At 43.8% G+C, this 22,846-nt stretch overlaps 1 protein-coding gene across 8 annotated transcripts in view; it reads left to right on the top strand.

Annotated features, from left to right (window-relative positions):
- The window catches only part of KREMEN1 (kringle containing transmembrane protein 1), a 110,657-nt gene that overhangs the window by 26,183 nt on the left and 61,628 nt on the right, over window positions 1–22,846 (top strand). For all 8 annotated transcript variants that reach the window (XM_077950211.1, XM_028827895.2, XM_028827894.2 and 5 more), the window contains exon 3: window positions 960–1,051. In XM_077950211.1, coding sequence (XP_077806337.1) covers window positions 960–1,051 — 92 coding nt within the window. The remainder of the gene's footprint in view (window positions 1–959; window positions 1,052–22,846) is intronic.

Genomic DNA, 22,846 nt, shown 5'->3' with positions numbered 1-22,846 from the left:
AGACTGGTCTCTATATCACATATTCCCTTCTATGGATATACAATTTATTTAACCAGTCCTTTGTTGTTGGATATTTGCTATTTCCACCTGTTTTTTTATATTATAAAAGTGTTTTGTTGAACATCTTTATAGATAAGATTTCCTTAGAATAAATTCCTAAAGAGGAAATTGCCAAGTGGGGGGCTTGCATATTTCTAGGTCCTTTGGCTCTAATTCCCAAATTGCCGCTCTGACCATTTGTGTCAGTTCGCATATTCATCAGCAGCGCTGAGAGCCCCTATGCTCACTCAGCCTTGGAATCTCCACGTTCACATTCAAGGTGCCAGTGCTATTTGGCATGATGTGTGCAGTGGCCATTTGTCCTAGTTATACTACAGTGAATTTGCCTAAACATATATTACCTTTGCTCACTTCCCCCCAAACTCTGAAGTATCTGTCAGAGCAGATATATTTGTTCTTGTAATATTACCATTTTTTCCCTTTTGATGAGAGACAGCACTGAGATACAGACCAACTATTAGAGAGAATACAGAAGCTAAAGCATTTCCTTTTCTGTAAAACTGAAAAGCAATGAACCAGCTGAATTAAAACATCAGGAGTCGGCCGGGCGCGGTGGCTCAAGCCTGTAATCCCAGCACTTTGGGAGGCCGAGACGGGCGGATCACGAGGTCAGGAGATCGAGACCATCCTGGCTAACCCGGTGAAACTCCGTCTCTACTAAAACATACAAAAAAAAAACTAGCCGGGTGAGGTGGCGGGTGCCTGTAGTCCCAGCTACTCGGGAGGCTGAGGCAGGAGAATGGCGTGAACCCAGGAGGCGGAGCTTGCAGTGAGCTGAGATCCGGCCACTGCACTCCAGCCTGGGCGACAGAGCGAGATTCCGTCTCAAAAAAAAAAAACAAAAAAACAAAAAAACAAAAAACATCAGGAGTCATCAGTTTTGTCCTTTTCCCCAACAGAAACCCAGATGGAGACGTGAGCCCCTGGTGCTATGTGGCAGAGCACGAGGATGGTGTCTACTGGAAGTACTGTGAGATACCTGCTTGCCAGAGTAAGACTGTAATACCCAATGTGATGGTTTACAGGACTGTGAACACTAAGAGTGCGGAGAGGGAGGCCCGTGCCAGAGTCAGGTAGTTAGGCTGGTGGATTTCATGGAGCATGTGAAAGGAGAAGCCCTCCTGGGCTGAGGATTTTCACTTCTCTTGTTGAGGCTTTTCAGGAATAGGAATGCTGATTTCCTTGGCACCTCATTCTAAAGGTATTCCCTTGATGGGTAAGCCCCATGAGAATTCCTACTTTTGGTCAATTTCTGATTCTTTCAGGGATAGAGAGGGCAACCGCTCAGAAGCAGGCTAGGGGAAAAAGTATTTTGTACTTTTTGGAATGAACATCTTTATACATAGTGAAACTCAGTGATGGCACTACTTATTATTTGGATTTGAATAGGTCCCCAGAAGTGATATTTGGTAAATACCTTGTTAAATACCATACAAAGCTGATGTGGTAGTTCTTTTACCCACATTAGCCTAACATGTTCTACTGTTTATAACTCACAACCCAGTTTCTTCAGCCTTTTACTAAAATGCCTGTTTTCTAACTGTTTCATTCATTTATTCCCTGGTTTGGTTTTGTTTTGTTTTGTTTTTTTGAGACAGAGTCTTGCTGTGTCTCCAGGCTGGAGTGCTGTGGTGCGATCTCAGCTCACTGCAACCTCCGCCTCCTGGGTTCAAGTGATTCTCCTGCCTCAGCTTCCTCAGTAGCTGGAACTACAGGCATGTGCCATCATGCCCAGATAATTTTTGTATTTTAGTAGAGATGGGGTTTCACCATGTTGGCCAGGATGGTCTCCATCCCCTGACCTCATGATCCAAAGTGCTGGGATTACAGGTGTGAGCCACCGCACCCGGCACCTGTATTCACTGTTTATTATATGCAAACTACAAAGACAATAGGATACGCTGACCTTCGGGAGTGTATGGTGTAGGAGGAATCTTAAAAAGATACAGTCATGCACCACACAAAACAGACCACATATACAATGGTGGTCCCATATGGAGTATTTAAACTGATTGTTCAGTCAGTTACAGATCACACTTCTTTTTCTACTCTTCTTTCTTCCTTCTTTCTTCCCTTCTCACTACTGCACTTGACTAATCTTTTTTTTTTTTTTTTTTTTGACACAGAGTCTCACTCTGTCGCCCAGGCTGGAGTGCAGTGGTGCCATCTCGGCTCACTGCAATCTCCACCTCCTGGGTTCAAGTGATTCTCCTGCCTCAGCCTCCCAAGTAGCTGGGATTACAGGCATGTGCCACCATGCCTGGCTAATTTTGTATTTTTAGTAGGGACGGAGTTTCTCCATGTGGTCAGGCTGGTCTTGAACTCCTGACCTCAGGTGATCCGCCCGCCTTGGCCTCCCAAAGTGCTGCGATTACAGGCATGGACTAGTCTTTATATATGTGTATAAAGATTATAATGGAGCTGAAAAATTTCTGTTGCCTACTGATGTTATAGTGCAACACGTTACTCATGTGTTTGTGGTGATGCTGGTACAAATAAACCCACTGTACTTCCAGTCACACAGAAGTATAACATATACAATTATATATAGTACATACTTGATAATGATAGTAAACAACTATGTTACTGGTTTATGTATTTACCATACTATATTTTTACTATTATTTTAGAGTATATTTCTTCTACTTATTAAAAGTAGTTAACTGTGAAACAGCCTCAGGCAGGTCCTTCAGGAGGTATTCCAGAAGAAGGCATTGTTTTCACAGGAGATGACAGCTCCATGTGTGTTATTGTCCCCTTCCAGTGGGACAAAATGTGGAGGTGGAAGACAGTGATACTGATGATCCTGACTTTGTGTGGCCTAGGTTATTGTGTGTGTTTGTGTCTTAGTTTTTAACAAAAAAGTTTAAAAAGTAAACGAAAGTAAAACATTTTAAAAATATAATAAAAAAAACTTATAGAAGAAGGATATAAAGGCTGGGCATGTTGGCTCACACCTGTAATCCCAGCACTTTGGGAGGCTGAAGCGGGCAGATCACTTGAAGCCAGGAGTTCCAGACCAGCTTGGCCAACATAGTAAAACCCCATCTCTACTAAAAACACAAAAATTAGCCAGGTTTGTTGGCATGCACCTGTAATCCCAGGTACTTGGGAGGCTGAGCAACAAGAATCACTTGAACCTGGGAGGCAAAGATTGCATTGAGCCGAGATCATGCCACTGCACTCCAGTCTGGCCAACACAAGAGTCTGTTTCCAAAAAAAAAAAAAGAAAAAGAAGGATATAAAGAAAGGAAGAAAATATTTTTGTACAGCTATACAATGTGTGTTGTAAGCTAAGTGTTATTATGAAATACTCAAAATGCTAAAGTAATTAAAAAGTTTATAAAGTAAAAAAGTTACAGTAGCTAAGGTTAATTTATTATTCAAGAAAAATAGTTTTTAATGAATTTAGTGTAGCCTAAATGTTCAGTGTTTATAAAGTCTACAGTAATGTACAGTAATGTCCTAGGCCTTCACATTCACTCACCACTCACTCACTGACTCACCCAGAGCAACTTGCAGTCTTGCAGGCTCCATTCATGGCAAGTGCCATGATACAGGTAAACGAATTTTTATCTCGTATACAGTATTTTTACTGTACCTTTTCTATGTTTAGATATGCTTAGATACATAAGTACTTACCATTGTGTTACAGTTGCCTACGGTATTCAGTACAGTAACATGCTGCTCAGATTTGTAGCCTAGGAGTGACAGGCTATCCCATTATAGACTAGGTGTGTAGTAGGCTATCCCATCTCAGTTTGTGCAAGTGTACTCTATTATGGTCACACAACAACAAAATTATATGACCATGCAGTTCTCAGAACGAATCCTTGCCTAAGAGATACATGACTGTACTTTTAAACAAGGTAGAGAAAATACTGTGTGTAGAAAGCTCTTGCAGAAGGTTTGAACCACAGAAACTAAAGGAAGATCTGGTTCTATAAGGAGTCTATTAATGTAGTATATATAATGTATTTTAAAATATGCCAAAAGAGCTCAGTGCCTAGAGCTGAAGAAAAAGACAGTGCGTTCATAACATTCTATCTGGGTTATTTTTTTTTCTTATTATTTAAACCTACCCTCTGCCTTGCCATCTTTCTCACCTCTCAGGTCAGGAGGCTTGTATATGGGACCCGGGAACCCTTTCACTAGTACCTGGAATAACAGCTGAATTCTGAGGCCTTCAGGGGGAAAGGCGGCCCCCTACCAGTGCTGCAGACATAGTGCTCACCTTTTGTAATTTAAACGCCCAGATGTCAACACTGCCTGGCAGTTCAGGCTTAGCTTCACTATCCTTCCAACCTGAGTGTGCCTTCTTCCAGTCCCCAAATTGAGAAAACAGTAAAGACCAGAAGAATGGGCTTTTGCTCAGTCTGCTTAATCAAATTTTTAAAATGAAAAACATCTCATTTGCCTCTAGTTATGTAAAGAAGAAAGAGGCAGAGGGAGAGGAAAGCAGATTTTCCTCGGTCCATTTGTTCAACACAAAGATAGTCTTTTAGTACCAGCCTGTGTCATTCTCTTGGGAGTGGTAAAGAGGGGGTTTCAATCTGGGCACTTTTATTTGGAAAGATAATCTTCGACTTGTATTTCTAAAATATAATCTGGGCCAATAGGAGCTGATTCATGTGGTCATTGAAACCAGGTTCCAGAAGAGATAATTATAACAAAATGCTATAAACCACTTAGTATGCGTCTAATTTGTAATATTTACCAGATATGCTTTACTGTTCCAAAAAAGGAAAATTAAATATTATTTCAATTTTTCTGTGGCCCCTTGATAACCCTCTAAAATCTCTAAAGCTAGCCTTGAGTTGGTCTGGGCAGAGATTTGTAGAAGTTGGGAATGAGAGCTTTATAGTACCTGGTTTCTGGGGATAGAGGATGGGTGGTGTCTGGCTTTGGTTCTTTGGAAAACCCTTCAGTTTACCCTGTGGGGACCAGGGCTCCCCATCAGGCTGGACCTCAGACATAGAGTCTGGCAGCATATTGTGCTTCCAGTGTGTCTGATTAACATAGTTGAGCAAAATCTCTTGTGTAGTTTGTAGCAAGAGACGTTGGTAATTGCCTGGCGGATTTAACAGAGATACAACCTGCCTATTTTAGGCCACTTTTGCCCTATTTCTGGATGTGGAGTCACAATTTTCATGAATAATACTAAACCTCTGCATGAAGCCTGCTATTCATGATTAGCATTGAACTTGTCATACAGAAAAAGCCCTGTGACATGATCAGATTCCTGGAAAGTTCATATCTGAATATAACAGACCCAGCAGGAGCCAGGGAGAATGAATATTTAGGGACAAAGCAGAATCTGGCTGAATGGTGGGCCATTGTGTGGAAACCAGATCTCTGCCCCTTGGTGTGTTATGTGTAGAGCTACAACAAGCAGGAGGCAGACCTGAAGTACGACTCAAATGGGAGCAGAGGGAAATCTGAACTGCTCTTGACCTGCAGAGCACGGAATAGAACTTACCGTTAAAAGAACAACTCAGAGGTAATTGGATTTGCCCCTGAAACTGCTTCTGCCAGTATGTTTCTCAGAAACCCTAAGTTCTCATTGCAGCCAGGAGAAATTCAGACTTCAAAAGCAAATTCCAGTGCCATCAGGTTTAACATGTCTCTAGATCCCACACTTTAGATCTCTAAGGCCTGTTGGTTTGACTATTGAGAGCTGTCTTGTTTGCTGAAAAACATTCCCCCAATTTCTGCAAATCCAGCCATAAAAATTCATCTTTGAATTAGGGACATTTGAATACAGACGAGTATTAGATCATATTAAGGAATTACTGTCAATTTTATTAGCTACGATAATGGCATGGTGGTTAAGTCCTTTAAAATTACAGATACTGAAATATTTGTGGTTGAAATGACATATTTGGGATTTGTTTTAAAACAATCCAGCCCCCCAAAGAGTGACTAGGTGGGGGTGAGGGAAATAGATGAAACAAGAATGGTTTTTAAAAAAGTGGATATTCGTCGATGCTGGGTGATGGGTTCATTATTCTTTCCCACTTTTGTGTATATTTGAAACTTTGCATAATAAAAAGATAAAATTTAAAATTATTTTATAATATTTTAAAGAGTACATAAACACAGCATCCTGAGTATCTAGATTCAAATATGTAACATGATTAACCTAAATTGTAGTACTTTTTTTTTTTTTTTGAGACAGAGTCTTGCCATGTCACACAGGTTGGAGAGAAGTGGTGAAATCTTGGCTCATTGCAGCGTCTACCTCTTAGGCTCTAGCGGTCGTCCCACCTCAGCCTCCTGAGTAGCTAGGCCTACAGGCACATGCCATCACAGCTGGATAATTTGTGTATTTTTTGTAGAGACAGGGTTTTGCCATGTTCCCCTAGCCGGTCTCGTACTCCCGGGCTCAGCAATCCTCCTGCCTTGGCCTCCCAAATTGCTGGGATTACAGGAATGAGCCACCGCGCCCAGCCAATTGTAATACTTTTACACATAGCCCACAAGTATCTGACATCATTGTTAAAGTTAGTTATTAAAGTTTTAGTTATAGGCCGGGCGCGGTGGCTCACGCCTGTAATCCCAGCACTTTGGGAGGCCGAGGCGGGCGGATCACAAGGTCAGGAGATCGAGACCACGGTGAAACCCCGTCTCTACTAAAAATTACAAAAAATTAGCCGGGCGCGGTTGTGGGCGCCTGTAGTCCCAGCTACTCGGGAGGCTGAGGCAGGAGAATGGCGTGAACCCGGGAGGTGGAGCTTGCAGTGAGCCGAGATCGCGCCACTGCACTCCAGCCTGGGCTGGGCGACAGAGCGAGACTCCGTCTCAAAAAAAAAAAAAAAAAAAAAAAAGTTTTAGTTATTAAACTTGTTAAAACTATTAGTTATTTAAAGTTATTAAAACTATTAATTATTGAGGTTAAAGTTAGTAAATAAAGTTTAAAAATCACAAGAACTTGGCTGGGTGCAGTGGCTCACGCCTGTAATCCCAGCACTTTGGGAGGTCAAGGTGGGCAGATCACCTGAGGTCAGGAGTTCAAAACCAGCCTGGCCAACATGGCGAAACCCCATCTCCACTAAAGATACAAAAGTAAACCGGGCGTGGTGGTGCACATCTGTAGTCCCAGCTACTCGGGAGGCTGAGGCAGGAGAATCACTTGAACCTAGGAGGCAGCGGTTGCAGTGAGCTGAGATGGTGCCATTGCACTACAGCCTGGGTGACAGAGCGAGACTCCATCTCAAAAAATAAATAAAATCACAAGAGCTTTAGACATATTTTGAAGTTATTAGTTGTGTCAAATGACATTTCTTAAGCTCTGACCATCTGTCAGACCTTGTACAAAATGGGGTCACAAGGATAGTGTGTTCTGCAGCCTGTGGGGAATCCTCAGTCTGAGACCGAAGACAGACACATGAACAGATAAGCATATGCAAAATACTCTATAATAAGTGAGGTGAGCAAAAGTTGGGAGCACCCAGGAGGGCCATCTGTTTGGCATGGTAGGGAGGCAGGTGCTACTGTCTGTTGAAGAGGGCTTCTGGAAAGAGTGGGGTCTTAGTTTAGGTCTTCTCTACTTTAAAGTACATCCAGTCACCTGGGATCTTATTAAAATACAGATTTTTTTTTTTTTTTTTTTTTTTTTGAGACGGAGTCTGGCTCTGTCTCCCAGGCTGTAGTGCAGTGGCGCAATCTTGGCTCACTGCAAGCTCCACCTCCCGGGTTCATGCCATAAAATACAGATTCTTATCAGTAGGTCTAGAACAGGCCTGTTACATTTCTAACAAGGTTCTGGGATGCCAGAGCTGCAGGACTCACTTTAAGGAGCAAGGTTCTAGATGTTAGGGCTGGATGGGGTGGGGGTAGTGAGGGCATTGGAGGCAAAGGGAACAGTTTGCGCCTATGCATGTGCGTGTGCGTGCACACATACACACACATACACACACACGTGCACTGATGAATTCCAAGCAAGTTGGTGTTGCTGAAACATAAATTTTAAGATGAAGAGGGCAGGAGATGAGGTCTGAGAAGCAGACAGGGCTAGATGATGTCAGGTCTTATGGTCTGGGCATGAAGCCTGGACCTGATCCAGGAAGATGGTGATGAAGCTGAGGTGAGGGCTGAGTGTCTGAAGGAGACATTTCTCCATAGTTCCTTAAACCTCTGTATTAGGGATTTGGGTCAAGATTTCCCACTTTTAACCTATGATAAGTTATTTAGTGATTGTATCATTCGCACAGATCAGCCCTAAGAGGATGCCAGCAGTCGCACCTCTGCAATACATGTGGAACCTTAGGTCCATCTCAGCTGGTGACCTCACCAGCTCAGCTTTCTTTTAACTAACTAATACCTGGACTTGTTAAAAATAGATTTAAAGTAGATTTCAGATGTTAGTGTTTGCCTTACAAAAGTCAGCCCAAAAAATAGGATGTGAAAGCTTCCTATTATCCCTGATAAGAGTTTTTAAAACTGTGTTAGAGTTTGAGTAAAAAGCCAAGGGCGCTGCGGCAGTGGTGGTCAAGGCAGTTTCTCAATTATAGAAAATGTTTTGTTTCTGTCAGCACTTTCTGTGTTTTAATGTCAGCACTGCTTTCTAGTATGTTTCAGCTATTGCTGAGTGCCTACTATGTACAAAAAGCACTTATATTCATTCACATTATCTCTTTTTTTTTTTTTTTTTTTTTTTTTGAGACAGAGTCTCGCTGTGTCACCCAGGCTGGAGTGCAGTGGTGTGATCTCGGCTCACTGCAAGCTCCACCTCCCGGGTTCACACCATTCTCCTGCCTCAGCCTCCCGAGTAGCTGAGACTCCAGGCGCCCGCCACCACGCCCAGATAATTTTTTTGTGTGTTTTTTAATAGAGATGGGGTTTCGCCTTGTTAGCCAAGATGGTCTCAATCTCCTGACCTCGTGATCCGACTGCCTCGGCCTCCCAACACATTATCTTGTTTAACCTTTTCAACAATCCCATGAAGCAGATGGCATGTCTACTCTCCCGCCTCCATTTCTCAGATAAGAAAATTGAGCCTAGATAGTTAAGTGATTTGATGAGGATTACAGTCTGAGTCAAACAGGATTTTTGACTAGGATTCCTGATAGCAAGACCAGTGCCTTTTCCTTCTAGCACTTGAGAATAGTCCTATTTCCTTTATTTCCTTGAAAACAGGGGCTCTGGGATGGATTTGGGCTACTGTTGAGGTCATTCTTCAGAATTTTCTTTGTGAATTGTTTGGAAATTAAAGTTTGAAATTCTGATACTATGGTGAATTATTAAGATTGCTTTTGTGACATTGTGGAAACCAAAGGATTAACTCAGTGGCGACAGAGGGTCTGCAGTTCATGCTGTTAGCTCTAAGTCATTTTCTTTTCTTCTTTGGCTTTGGGAAATCCCAAGCCCCAGGAGTAAAGCAGGCTGAGATGGGATCCAGGAAGCATTTGCTGCCCAGCAGAGCCACTCTGCAGTATGCTGGGCTATCTCTGTGGGTGTTCCCAGACCAGCTGTTCTCAGCTAGGAAAGGGCTCCCCTGGGGTTGGACCTACTGCACAAAACAGTTCATCAGCAGCTTTGTGTGGGCCGTAGGTTATCCCCCAGTACCATGTCTTCACTGCTGTGGGCTGAAGTTCACCTCCTCTAAAATGACGCATCCCTGTGTACCATTTATACTTTTTTTTTTTAAGATGGAGTCTCGCTCTGCCGCCCCGGCTAGGGTGCAGTGGCGCCATCTCGGCTCACTGCAAGCTCCGCCTCTCGGGTTCGCGCTATTCTCCTGCCTCAGCCTCCCAAGTAGCTGGGACTACAGGCGCCCGCCACCACGCCCGGCTAATTTTTTTGGTATTTTTTAAGTAGAGACGGGGTTTCACCATGTTAGCCAGGATGGTCTTGATCTCCTGACCTCGTGATCTGCCTGCCTCGGCCTCCCAAAGTGTTGGGATTACAGGCGTGAGCCACCGCACCCAGCCTACTTTTTTTTTTTTTTTTTTGAAACAGAGTTTTGTTCTTGCTGCCGAGGCTGGAGTGCAGTGGCGTGATCTCAGCTCACTGCAACCTCTGCCTTCTGGTTTCAAGAGATTCTCCTGCCTCAGCCTCCCAAGTAGCTGGGATTACAGGCGTCCACCACTACACCCAGCTAATTTTTGTATTTTTAGTAGAGACGGGGGTTCATCATGTTTTCCTGGCTGGTCTTGAACTTCTGACCTTGTGATTCGCCCGCCTCAGCTTCCCAAAGTGCTGGGATTACAGGCAGGAGCCACCACACCTGGCTGTGTACCAGCTTTACAGCTAAAATGAAAATTCCAACTTTTGTTGATAGCCAAAGCAATATTGAAATGAATATTAATAGGCCAGGTGAGGTGGCTCATGCTTATAATCACAGCACTTTGGGAGACTAAAGTGGGAGGATCGCTAGAGCCAAGGAGTTCAAGACTAGCCTGGGCAACATAGGGAGACCCTATCTTTACAGAAAACTTAAAAATTCACCAGGTGTTGTAGCATGTGTCTATGATCCCAGCTACTCAGGAGGATCGCTTGAGCTCAGGAGATGGAGGCTGAGCTCGTATCACAGGCACCCTTGTTTTACTTGATTGTACTTATATTTGTGGGGGAGTGCTGATGGAATTTATGGAAGCTTTACCTCTTCAAGCCTTTCCCTGGTAACCACTAAAAAGAGCCATGTATTTCAACAATCTTCCCCACACCTAGCACAGTGGAGAGTGTATTAATGCTTGCTAAGTATTCTTTCTTGGCTGGGTATGGTGGCTCATGCCTGTAATCCCAACACTTTGGGAGGCTAAGATGGGCAGACTGCTTGAGCCCACGAGTTTGAGACCAGCATGGGCAATGTGGTGAAACCCCATCTCTACCAAAAATACACAAATTAGCCAGGTATAGTGGGCACGTGCCTGTAGTCCAGCTACTCAGGAGGCTAAGGCAGAAGAATCGCTTGAGCCCAGAAGGCAGAGGTTGTGGTAAGCCTAGATTGTGCCATTGCACTTTAGTCTGGGCGATGAGAGTGAAACCCTGTCTCAAAAGACAAAATTCTTTCTCGATGCCATGAAGTCTTATCTCTTCCTCTCTTCCCATAAGAGACAACACAAGCTGGTGCAAAGATGGAAAGAATGTGGACATCTGAGTCACACCCAGTTAGGTTTGAATCATTATCTGCTTACTAGCTTTAGGCACAATGACTCTCAGTTGTGCCTGGGTTTCTTCATCGGTGCCTTCCAGGGTTTTTTTTTGAAGATTAAATGAATAAAATGCATGCTACCCTAAGTCCTAGCACATATCAGGTAGACATGAAAGTACCAGCAGGTATTGTGATGGTATGCTTTCCCCAAGGAATGGACTGCCGTTAGTATGTTTCTGTCATCTGATTCCTAGAATATGTTATTCATAACCTGCATTTTATTTCTGCCCATCCCTTTTTTATCTAACTGACCATAGGTCTTAGTACCAGGCATCAGCTGCTGCAGTGACTGTTCCCTGTGGCCTGCTGCAGCACTGAACTCAGCGAACACAAGAGACCCCACGTTTGTTTGTTTGTTTGTTGTCTGTTTGTGACAGGGTCTTGCTCTGTTGCCCAGGCTGGAGTACAGTGGCATGATCATGGATCACTGCAGACTTGACCTCCCAGACTCAAGCGATTCTCCCACCTCAGTGTCCCAAGTAGCTGGGACAACAGGCACACACTACTATGCCGGCAAATATTTTTACTTTTTTAGAGATGGAGTCTTGCTATGCTGCCCAGGCTGGTCGCAAACTCCTGGGCTCTAGCAATCTTCCCACCTTGGCCTCCCAGAGTACTAGGATTACAGGTGTGAGCCACTCTGCCTGGCTCTCACGTTTGTTCCTGCAATGCAGTTTTATGGTTTCAGATCTGGCATGTACTCAGTTATTTTTTGTTTTTTGCCAGTGGGTATTATTTAATTTTCCATTAAAAAAATACAGACTTTCTGAACGAAATGGATATTGGTACAGTGACAGATACAAATGTTCTAAAGCACAGTTGTGTAAAGCACACTAGGGACTTAAAAATGAAAACTCATTCAAATTGATAGGGATGACTTTACTGAAAATCTTTATACCAGCACTTGCCTATAAAGAAGAAATTGCCCCTCAATCTTATGATGTAATTGGGAATCTGAGTTATAAACCTAAGAGAAAATTGCAGACCAGCACACCAATTATATAAATAAGTGTTGAATTATGAGGTAGAGTGTTTTGAGTTTTTGAAGACAAGAGGACTCAGTAAAGATTGCAGAAATTGGAAGAAAGGTGGCTGGTGGCTGAGTGGGTCAGGGAACAGCAGGACAGAAGCTTGGAGGAGGCATAGAATTGATGTGCGTGTGGGTTGGGATCCAGGCTTCCTGAGTAGAGGAGTGGACAAAAAGGAACCAGGTCACACCTGGAAAGCAAGAGTTGATTAGATGGGACTGATATGCTGAAAGCCCTTGTTTAGGAAGAAAAGCAAGCCCAATGTCATTTACAGGATGGATCAAAGGAAGAAGGTTTGGGGAAGAGAGGACGGGTGTAGATTTCTAAACTCAGGGGATAAGGGCCTGGGCTATGATGGCAGCAGTGAGACAAGACAGGAAGGATTAAGTCCAAGAGGCACTTAGGAAGAAGACAGAGCTTGTTGACAAGTGGAATATGCAAGGGATAAAAGAGCAGGAAGAGGTTCCTTGCCTGGGATATTTGTGGTGTCCCTGAAAAAAAAAGTCCAAGTCAACAAACGAGCTTTTCTTCCCAGGGACACAGCAGTTATCATTCCTCTTGAACTTGGACTGACCTTTTACCAAGTAATGTGTACTAGTTGTTTATTGCTGTGTAATGAGCCATCCCCAGCCCTAGTGACTTAAGCACCAACAGTTTATCATTTCTCCCAGTTCTCTGGGTCGACCTGAGTTTCAGCTGAGTGGTTCTTCTGCTACTGTCACCTGGACTCAGTGAGGTGCCTGCATGCAACTGGGAGCTCTGCTGGCATTCAAGGTGGCTTCAGACCTCTATCCAGTGACTTCTCTCAACAGCAGGGTATTCAGACTTCTTATACGGTGGCTGGCTTCCAAGACAGAAGCAGCAGAAGCTGCCATTCCTCTTAAGGCATGAACTCAGAAGTCTACCACATTCTATGGATCAAAGCAAGTTGCAAGGCCCGATTTAAGAAGTGGGGAAATCTATTAAAGTGGGAGCAACCAAATGTACAGGGAGGGGAGAAATTACTAGAGCCTCTTTTGACTCTTTATCACATTAACTCACCAGAAACTAAGTTTCAGAGAAGGAACTCCCACCGGGAGGGAACTACTACTGCTGTGACAGATCCTGGCCTTACAGGATCAGGATCTTTAGGAACTCTTACTACATCCCCCAAGGACAGAATTTCACAGAGGAAGAAAAAGCTGTGCTTATTTATTTATTTGGGGGTGTTGCTGTAAGACTCAGGGGCACAAGTAAGACTGTTTGAAGGATCAGAGTGACTGAAAAGGAAGTTTATGTTTAGAAATAAAGTTATAGAGGTAGGGGCCATATTGTGAGGAGTAGGACCAAGATGGCAGCTGTCAGATTTCGAATGGCGTTGCAGATGAACGGCGCGGGGTGCAATGAGCTTATGGTCACAGGTCTGAGGGTGTGGATGAATCCACACTTAACCTGTTGATGCTCTGAAAGAAGTAGGATACCAGCTGCAGCCTCAGATGTACATAGTTTTTCTTTCCATGGAGGGGAGAAATCAGCTACTGAGGCACCAGTGTGGGGTCCTTGAGGCAGAAGATGGTATTGACACAGGGTTAAATGACATTTAAAATCAGCAGAGAAGCACTTTGGGAGGCTGAGGCAGGAGGATCACTTGAGGCCACAAGTTTGAGACCAGTCTGGGCAACATAGTGAGACCCCATCTCTACAAGATACACAAATAATTATCCAGCCATGGTAGTACACACTGGTAGTCCCAGCTACTCGGGAGGCTGAGATGGGAAGATCACTTGAGCTCAGGAGTTCAAGGCTGCAGTGAGTATGATTGCATCACTGTGCTTCCGCCTGGGCAACAGAGTGAGACCCTGTCTCTATTAAAAAAAAAAAAAAATCAGCAGAGGAGTTACATCATTTCTGAAAAAGCAGATTTTTTTTTTTTTTTTTTTGAGACGGAGTCTTGCTCTGTGCCCCAGGCTGGAGTGCAGTGGCGCGATCTCGGCTCACCGCAAGCTCCGCCCCCCCGGGTTCACGCCATTCTCCTGCCTCAGCCTCCCGAGTAGCTGGGACTACAGGCGCCTGCCACCTCGCCCGGCTAATTTTCTTGTATTTTTAGTAGAGACGGGGTTTCACCGTGTTAGCCAGGATGGTCTCGATCTCCTGACCTCGTGATCCGCCCGTCTCGGCCTCCCAAAGTGCTAGGATTACAGGCTTGAGCCACCGCGCCCGGCGAAAAAGCAGATTTTACTTAGAAAAAAAAAAAGGAGTTCTGCAGAGCCTTGGAAAGAGTTTGTTTTTGTTTTTGTTTTTTGTTTTGTTGAGACGGAGTCTCACGCCTGGCCTTGGAAAGAGTTTTTTTAAGACATAGGACAAGAACTTAGCATCTGGTTTCTTAAAGCAAATATCCCAGATCTGGTCAGAGCAGTGGAATAGAAAACATAATAATAGTCAGGGCTGCTTCTTGGTGAATTACCAGCTGAAGATTTGGATTCAAACAGCCTTTGCTGTGATGGGTATGCCTTCTGTCTTTGATAGGAATGATTTGGTTACCAGGACTAGAACTCACTCAAGCTAACTTGAGCAAAAGAAATCTATTCGAAGACCATTGGGATGTATCACAGAACCCAACCTCTGTGTCCCAAGAAATTATAAAGAAAGCAGGCACTTTCACTGTCTCTCTCAGTGGCCACTTCATCTCCCATGTCTGCCTCTCAGCTTGTTATCCATCCTTTTTCCTCTTCGTGGACCAGCAGAATTGGCTCACTCATCCACTCACATGGCCCAAACTTGAGTTTGGTTGCCTCAACTCCTACTTGACAGATCCCTACAATTTCAGTGCCTGCATTCACTGAGCGGATCCCAATTCCAGCTTCCTAAGAAAGAGAATCTGGTGGCCCCAGAGTGAGGCAGCTGTGGCCAGAGGATGGAGCCCTTTGTCTTGTCCCCAACCAGCAGCAGTTATGGGAGCAGAGACTCTGAGAAGGTGCTGTGGGTAATAGGTGGTTCTCAAAGAATGGCTGTCAGCCATGGAGGCCCCCATGGAGGGGTATGTAGCACCTTCACAATGAAGCCACAGTTATATTCAAATGTAACAATGTTTAGTGGGCCTGTCTGATTGCTTCCCAGTTGTTTCTTATGATAGTAAAAGAACTATAGTTCCTGGGTTAATGCGAATGGAGGACCATCTCTCTTTAACTCCTCTAAATTTTTTATCTTCAACATCTGAATGTTTGTAATTAATTTTCACGAGTTTTGAAACCTCAGCTATGATAAACAAGGGGTCCATTTGTATGTGAAGATAATTTTTTTAAAATTGAAAGTGATGAAGCCTCTTTGGTAAGAGGAAAAATGCATGACCAAGCCACAAGGACTTCAAAGTAAGCTTGAAATGAAAAAGGAATTTGAAGACAAATATCCTTTTTCAAATTGGCTTTTCCTCCCTGCTTCTGGGAAGCACTAAGGGTGGAACACGATCTAGGAATCCACTCAGTTGAGTAGTAATGCTTTTGAAGCAACATGACGTGTCTTCTCTGACTAGACTTCGAGCCACACTTTCCAGGACAAGTCAGAGGGCAGTGGCCCCCTCAGAGGCTGACTGGGACCGCAGAGGTTTCCCTCATGGGGCACAGAGTGTTGAGGGACTAATGTGTTTGAGAATTCAGTCTTGAATCTCAGGGAGTCATTTTCACTTACTTACCCAGACTGGTCCTATAAGAAAAGGGGTCAGAGACATGGAAAAAAACAAAAAAAAACACCCATGGAATGAGAGTCTGCAACCCTGGAGCTTACCCCGACTCTCCAGTTCTGCCTTGTGTGTCCCCATTCAAGTCCTTTAACCTTGCTAGACTGGTTTTCTTCTTTGTGCTGTAGGAATATCATCTGTCCTGCCTCCCTGATGAAAGGGCTAGGGCTTCCTGTGAGCTGACTTATGTGAAAATGCACTGTATGCTATACAGATGTAAGAGATTAATATTTTAATATCCGGAATCAAACCATTTTCTGAGGTGGCTGCCTTTGATTTTTGTCTTTTAAATCAGCCTATTTTATTTTTCTATGACTCAGCAAGTTGTTCTTGTTTGTGTGGTGAATGATGAAAGTCTTATTGTATATAATGATAATAAACACTATTTATTCAGCACATTCTATTCTGCTAGGCCTTGTGGTATTTACTTTATTTACATTATCTCATTTTATTTCTCACAAGAACACTTTGAGGTCCGTATTGATTCTCATTCCGCTGTTGATGAACTGAGCTGAGAAAGGCTGTGATGGAGAGGCCAGAATTTACCCTAGGGTTTGTCTCACTGTAAAAGACCACCTGCTCCTGGACACATGGTGGTGGCACCAGTGCCCTTCAGAACATTGCCAAGTCCTAGGAAGGGAGCAAGCAAAACCTACTCCTGAGCCACAATGTGGATGGCAGAAAGTGAGGGGCATAATGGCCCTCCCTCTTTTAGACGCTGCATCTTCTATTTTTCATACAGTTCTTATAAGCTCCACAGTTTTGTTCTAAGCCTAAGAAGCAGCAAATTAAGAAGAGGTTAAGCAAAGACTGCAGGCATTGACAGTAATAAGTAGATGCCCTCAAAGACCCCTTTCAGTTCTAATGTTCTGAGGTTGCAGCAGCCTTGACAGCAACTGTTTTAGATTGAATGTTTGTCTCCCCTCCCTACCCCCACCATTCTTATGTTGAAGCCCTGACCCTGCAATGTGATGATATTTGGAGATGTGGTCCTTGGGGAGATAATTAGGTTTAGATGAGGTCATGAGAGTAGGACTCCCATGATAGGATTAGTGTCCTTATAAGGAGAGGAAGAGGGCTGGGTGCAGTGGCTCACGCCTGTAATCCTAGTTCTTTGGGAGGCCAAGTCAGGTGGATCACCTGAGGTAAGGAGTTCGAGACTAGCCTGGCCAACATGGTGTACCCCATCTCTACTAAAAATACAAAAAATTAGCTGGGCATGGTGGCGGATACCTGTAATCCCAGCTACTTGGAAGACTGAGGCCAGAGAATCACTTCAACCCAGGGGGTGGAGGTTGCAGTGAGCCAAGATTGCGCCATTGCACTCCAGCCTGGGCAACAAGAGCAAAACTCCATGTCAAAAAAAAAAAAAAAAAGGAAAGGAAAGGAAGAGAAACCAGAGCTCCATCTCCCTCTGCCATGTGAGGACACGGCAAGAAGGCTTTGGTCTGAAAGCCAGGAAGAGGGCCCTCATCAGGAACTGAAACTGCCAGTACCTTGACCTTAGACTTCTCAGCCTCCAGAACCATGTCCATTGTTTAAGCCACCAGCCTATGGCATTTTGTTTAGTAGCCTGCGTTGACTGAGACAGCAACCAAGAGACAAATTAACTATTAAAGTCAGACACTAGAACATAAAAAAGCACACCAGTCTGGGGCCGTTTTGAAGTATATTTGATGACCTTAAGTTACCAAGAAAAATTTAAAGTAGACTAAACTTGTTACATTTGTTTAAGAAAGATCTAATACATGTTAGAAAGGTTTCATCCAAAATGATTAAGATAAAATGTTAAATTTTAAAGTTAAGCTTTCTGGAAAACTCAATTATCCAGAATGATGTTCCTGCATAGCCAAAGAAGACAGAGAGGAGAAAGGAGTCAAAACCAACTGTTCTCAGCTTTAAGTGGATGGTGTCACGCAGGTTGAGTCTGCTTTCCACTTTCACTGTACCTTGTTCATTCACTCTGCCCTTTATCCACTCTAATGGCATTCGCAGCAACCTGGATGGGATTGGAGACTATTATTCCAAGTGCGAAGTAACTCAGGAATAGAAAACCAAACACTGTATGTTCTCACTCATAAGTGTGAGCTAAGCTATGGATATGCAAAGGTGTAAGAATGACACAATGGACTTTGAGGACTCAGGGGGAAAAGGTGGGAATGGGGTGAGGAAAAAAGACTACAAATTGGGTGCAATGTATACTGCTCAAGTGATGGGTGCACCAAAATCTCACAAATCACCACTGAAGAACTTACTCATGTAACCAAACACCACCTGTTCCCCAATAACTTATGGGAAAAAAAAAAAAAAGAAGTACTGTTATCCACTCATTCCATGATTTCAGTGGGTGACACAGGAAGTGCTTGTTCATTCAGCATATAGTCCTAGATCACCTGCTTTGTGACTGGGACCACTCCAGGCCCTGGGAATACTGGGGTGTGTGGAAGATACAGTCCTGCCCTTAAGTTGTTCATAGTTAATCAGGTAGAGAGACAAGAAAACAGATGTTCAGAATGAAACTCAGCATAGACTGCTGTAGAACTACACAGCAAGGACACGTAACCCTCTTTCTTGTGGGGGATAGGGTGGGGAGGATGGGAGGGCCATGGGGCTTCCCAGGGGAAATGATGTTCAGGCTGAAATCTTAAGAAGGGAAGAATATTCTAAGCACAGGGAATAGCATGGCAAAAACCCAGAGGCCAGAGAGCAAAGTCTAGTTGGGAAACTTGCAAATACACTACAATTTGGCCTCTGTATAGAATGTGAGCTGAAGGGTAGAGAGGTCATGGTGGTGGGAGAGGGGAATAGGGAGCAGCATAGAGGGGAAGGGGGAGCAGCACAGGAGCTGCAGCAGTGTACCATGTGAGAAAGTTTGGACTTTATCCTGGGGGGCAACCAGAGAGCTCTGAGGGTTTGGGGAAGGGCTCCACTTACCTCACCAGCTGCTGCTGCTTTTCCCTTTCTCTGCCACCAGTCACGCTCACTTCTTGTAGTTCCTGCCAAGGCCACAATCTTTCTTGCTTCAGGCCTTTGCACTTCTGTCTGGAATGTACTACAAAGATTATTCTGTTGCAGTTTGCTAACTAGATTAGAGTAGGGTAAGCCTAGAAATGGAGATAGAATAAGAGTCTGATGCAGTGGTCTAAGTGAAAGGAGATGGTGATCCAAACTGGGGAAGTGGCAGCATGAGCAGAGAGGCAAGGGCAGATGTATGTGATATTGTAGGAGGAAGAATTGACAGTGTCACAATTGGCAAGTGATTGCCTTTGGGGGCAAGTTTGATACCTTAGGCCACTGATGTTCAAATGGGTTAGAAGGGCAGCAGGCTGTGGTCTGATTCCCAGTGATCTACCTCATGGTGTGTTTCAAGACCTCACTGTCCTATTGAAACATGAACCACCTGGATTTGTTCAACAAATTAATAAAGCTTAGAGGTTCCAGCTGCGTTAATGCAAGCCATGACCTTGTTTATGTCTAACCTTAACATTTATGATTATATGCCTTAGGCTCTCTGTAAACTAATACATAATAACATGCTTACTTGTAAGCATAATGGAATAAATGAGACAAAAATCAGAGTAAATGACCAAGATGATCATCATCAAGTAGCTCTTATTAAGAACCATTAAATGCCTGGCTCAGGTTTCCACGCGCAAGGTCCCTTTAACAAACTCGGTTTATATCATATGCTCTTGACTAGAGAAGCTTGACTCACTGCAGTTGTTTAAACCCTAAAACCCAGACATTTCCAAGCCAGGCCCCCCGCCCCCACCACTGGACTCCTACTGCATAGAGCTTTTCTGTTTACATTTGCTACTATAGAGATTTAGTTTGTTTCCGAACGATGCATTTTAACTTTTGTGTGGTGAGCCACATTTGTTATATTTGAACCATGTGTGACGCAAGGGAGAAAGGTAACCACTTGGCTTAGAGGGGGAAGGGTGAGTCCTTGGGTTAAGAGAGGTACTTCCTGCCAACTTAAAATGAGCTGGTTAGATGGTGAAATACATTAAAATATATGTGTGTCTGTGTGTACATGCACACATATGCATGAATATATTTTTATATGCCCAACAGACTAATGTGGATATAAAGCTTATTAAACTGGACCATACTGTTTTCCAGTCTGAAACATAAAGGAAAAAAATGCTATCTAAGTGTCTATATGGCTGTCACTTTGGAATTGTATAATACATAACTCTCAGCTGACCTAGAAGTGCTTCTGAGACCAGGCCTCATTTGTGTTTTGTTGTATCCTCAGTTATATAAACCATGGGGAACAAATGGAGAAAGGGAAAGGACTTCAGCTGATAGCGGAGTGATTCATAAATCAGTCTCATAGATGGAAAACTAAGGTCCACAGAGATTCATTGTCCATGACCCATGATGAATTAATTTCTTTATTCAATAAAGCTATATTTAGTATTATAAGTATTATAGTATTATAAGGTATATTAATTATCTATTACTGCATAACAAATTACCTTAAAACTTGGTGGCTTAAACAACACACATTCATTATCTCATGCATTCTGTGGGTCAGGAAATCCAGGGTATGACTTAGCAAGATCCTGCTTCAAGGTCTCTCACAAAGCTGCAATCCAGGTGTCTACCAGAGCTGGAGTCTCATCTGAAGGTCAACTGAGGAAAGATCCACTTTCAACCTCACACAGTTGTTGGTAGGATTTAGTTATTTGCAGACCATTGGGTGAAATTCTTTTTCTTGCTGGATGTTGGCCGAAGTCCACCCTCAGTTCCTTACCACACAGCCTCTGACATGGCATATTGCTTCATAGAAATATACAAAGCGAGAAAACAATAGAGAGTCTGCAAGCAAGATGAAGTCATAATCTTTTGTAACCTAATCCCAGAAGTGTCATCCCCATCAACTTTGCCACATTCTACTTGTCAAAAGCATGTCAGCAGTCCAGCTCACACTCAGCGGGAGGAGATTATCCAAGGACATGAATACCAGGAAGTGGGGATCTGTCTTAGGCAGTTTGGGCTGCTGTGACAAAAGACCATAGAGTGGGTGGCTTCAACTACAGACACTGATTTCTCACAGTTCAAGGGGCTAGGAAGTCCAAGGTCAAAGTGCTGGCGACTCAGTGCCTGGTGAGGCCTCTCTTCCTAGTTTGCTGAGGGGGCTCTGGTCTCTTCCTCATATAAGGGCAGTGATTCCATCATGGGGACTCAGCGGTCATAACCTCATCTAAACCTAATTACCTCCCAAAGGCTTCACCTCCAAATACCTTCATATTGGGAACTCAGGCTTCAATATATTAATTTTAGGGAGTAATAGGGGGAAAAAACCTTTTCCCATACATTCATACACTTCTTTTCTGACACCAGATGTATGGATTTGACTCAAACCAGCCAATTCTCCAAGTTTCCAGACACCACCTGGGGGTCCTACAATTAAGTTATGGCACTACCTAACTCAGTCCCACAAGACTGCCCCCCACTTCAGATGCCAATTGCAAGGAGTGGGTCCCAACTTGGCTACAAATTGGGGGTTCCCACAACCCTCTCCTTTGGTTTGATAATTTGCTGTAACAGCTCCCAGAACTCAGGGAAACACTTACACTTACCAGTTTATTATAAAGGACATAGGCGTGGCTAAGCATGGTGGCTTACACCTGTAATCCCAGCGCTTTGGGAGGCTGAGGCAGGAGGATCGCTTGAGCCTAGGAGCTCAAGACCAGCCTGAGCAACATAGTGAGACCCCATCTCAATTCAATAATTAAAAAAATAAAACTAAAAGGCTATAGGTGAACTGCAGATGAAGAGATACATAGGGTGAGGTCAGGAAGGATCCTGTACACAGGAGCTTCTGTTCTTGTGGAGTTTGCCATACCTGGCACAGATATGTATTCACCAACCCAGAAGCTCTCCAAATGGCATCTTTTAGGAATTTTAATGATGGCTTCATTACATAGGCATGATTGATTATTAACTCAATGTCTAGGCTCTCTCTCCTCCAGATGTGGGGCTGTGGGACTGAAAGTTCCAAGCTTCTAATCGTGGCTTGGTCGTTCTTGTGACCAACCCCCATCCTGAAGCTATCCAGAAACCTACCAAGAGTTGTCTCATTAGAACAAAAGATGCTCTGGTCACCCAGAAAATTCCCAGAGAGTTGCTCTGTGCCGGGGCAGAGACCAAGTGTCACAGGGGTATGCAAACATTGAGTGCATAGCAGAATCATTGAGGTCCATCTTTGTAAGCTGTCTACAAGAGTTGGTACATATATCTAGCTTTCTTGTTCTCAGCTATAGCTTTTTCTACTAGACCAAACCATCTGATGTGTGGCTATGAAACACTAATATGCTCAGTGTGGTGGGCTGAAGAATGGCCCTCCAAAGATATTCATGATCTAATCCCTAGAATCTGTCAGTACGTTACCTTAGATGGCATAGGAAATTTTGCAGATATGATGAAAGATTTTGTAATAGATTATCCAGGTGGGACCAATGTAATCACAGGGTCCTTAGGCAGGAGGATCTGAGTCAGAAAAGACGATGTGACAATGTAAACAGAGGGAGGAAGGAGAGGTGATGAAGGAAACAGGGAGAAAGGAGAGGTGATGAAGGAAACAGAGGGAGGAAGGAGAGGTGCTGACGGAAACAGGGAGGAAGGAGAGGTGATGGTGGAAACAGGGAGAAAGGAGAGGTGATGAAGGAAACAGAGGGAAGAGGGAGAGGTGATGAAGGAAATAGGGGAGGAAGGAAGAAGAAGTAATGAAGGAAACAGACGGAGGAGGGAGAGGTGATGATGGAAACAGAGGAAGGAAGGAGAGGTGATGAAGGAAACAGGGAGGAAGGAGAGGTGATGAAGGAAATAGAGGGAGGAGGGAGAGGTGATGAAGGAAATAGAGGGAGAAAGGAGAGGTGA

This window comes from Macaca mulatta, chromosome 10 (assembly GCF_049350105.2).
Source record: "Macaca mulatta isolate MMU2019108-1 chromosome 10, T2T-MMU8v2.0, whole genome shotgun sequence".
Lineage (NCBI taxonomy): Eukaryota > Metazoa > Chordata > Mammalia > Primates > Cercopithecidae > Macaca > Macaca mulatta.
Note: the sequence above shows the minus strand (reverse complement) of the source record. Positions and strands in the feature narration are given on the sequence as shown.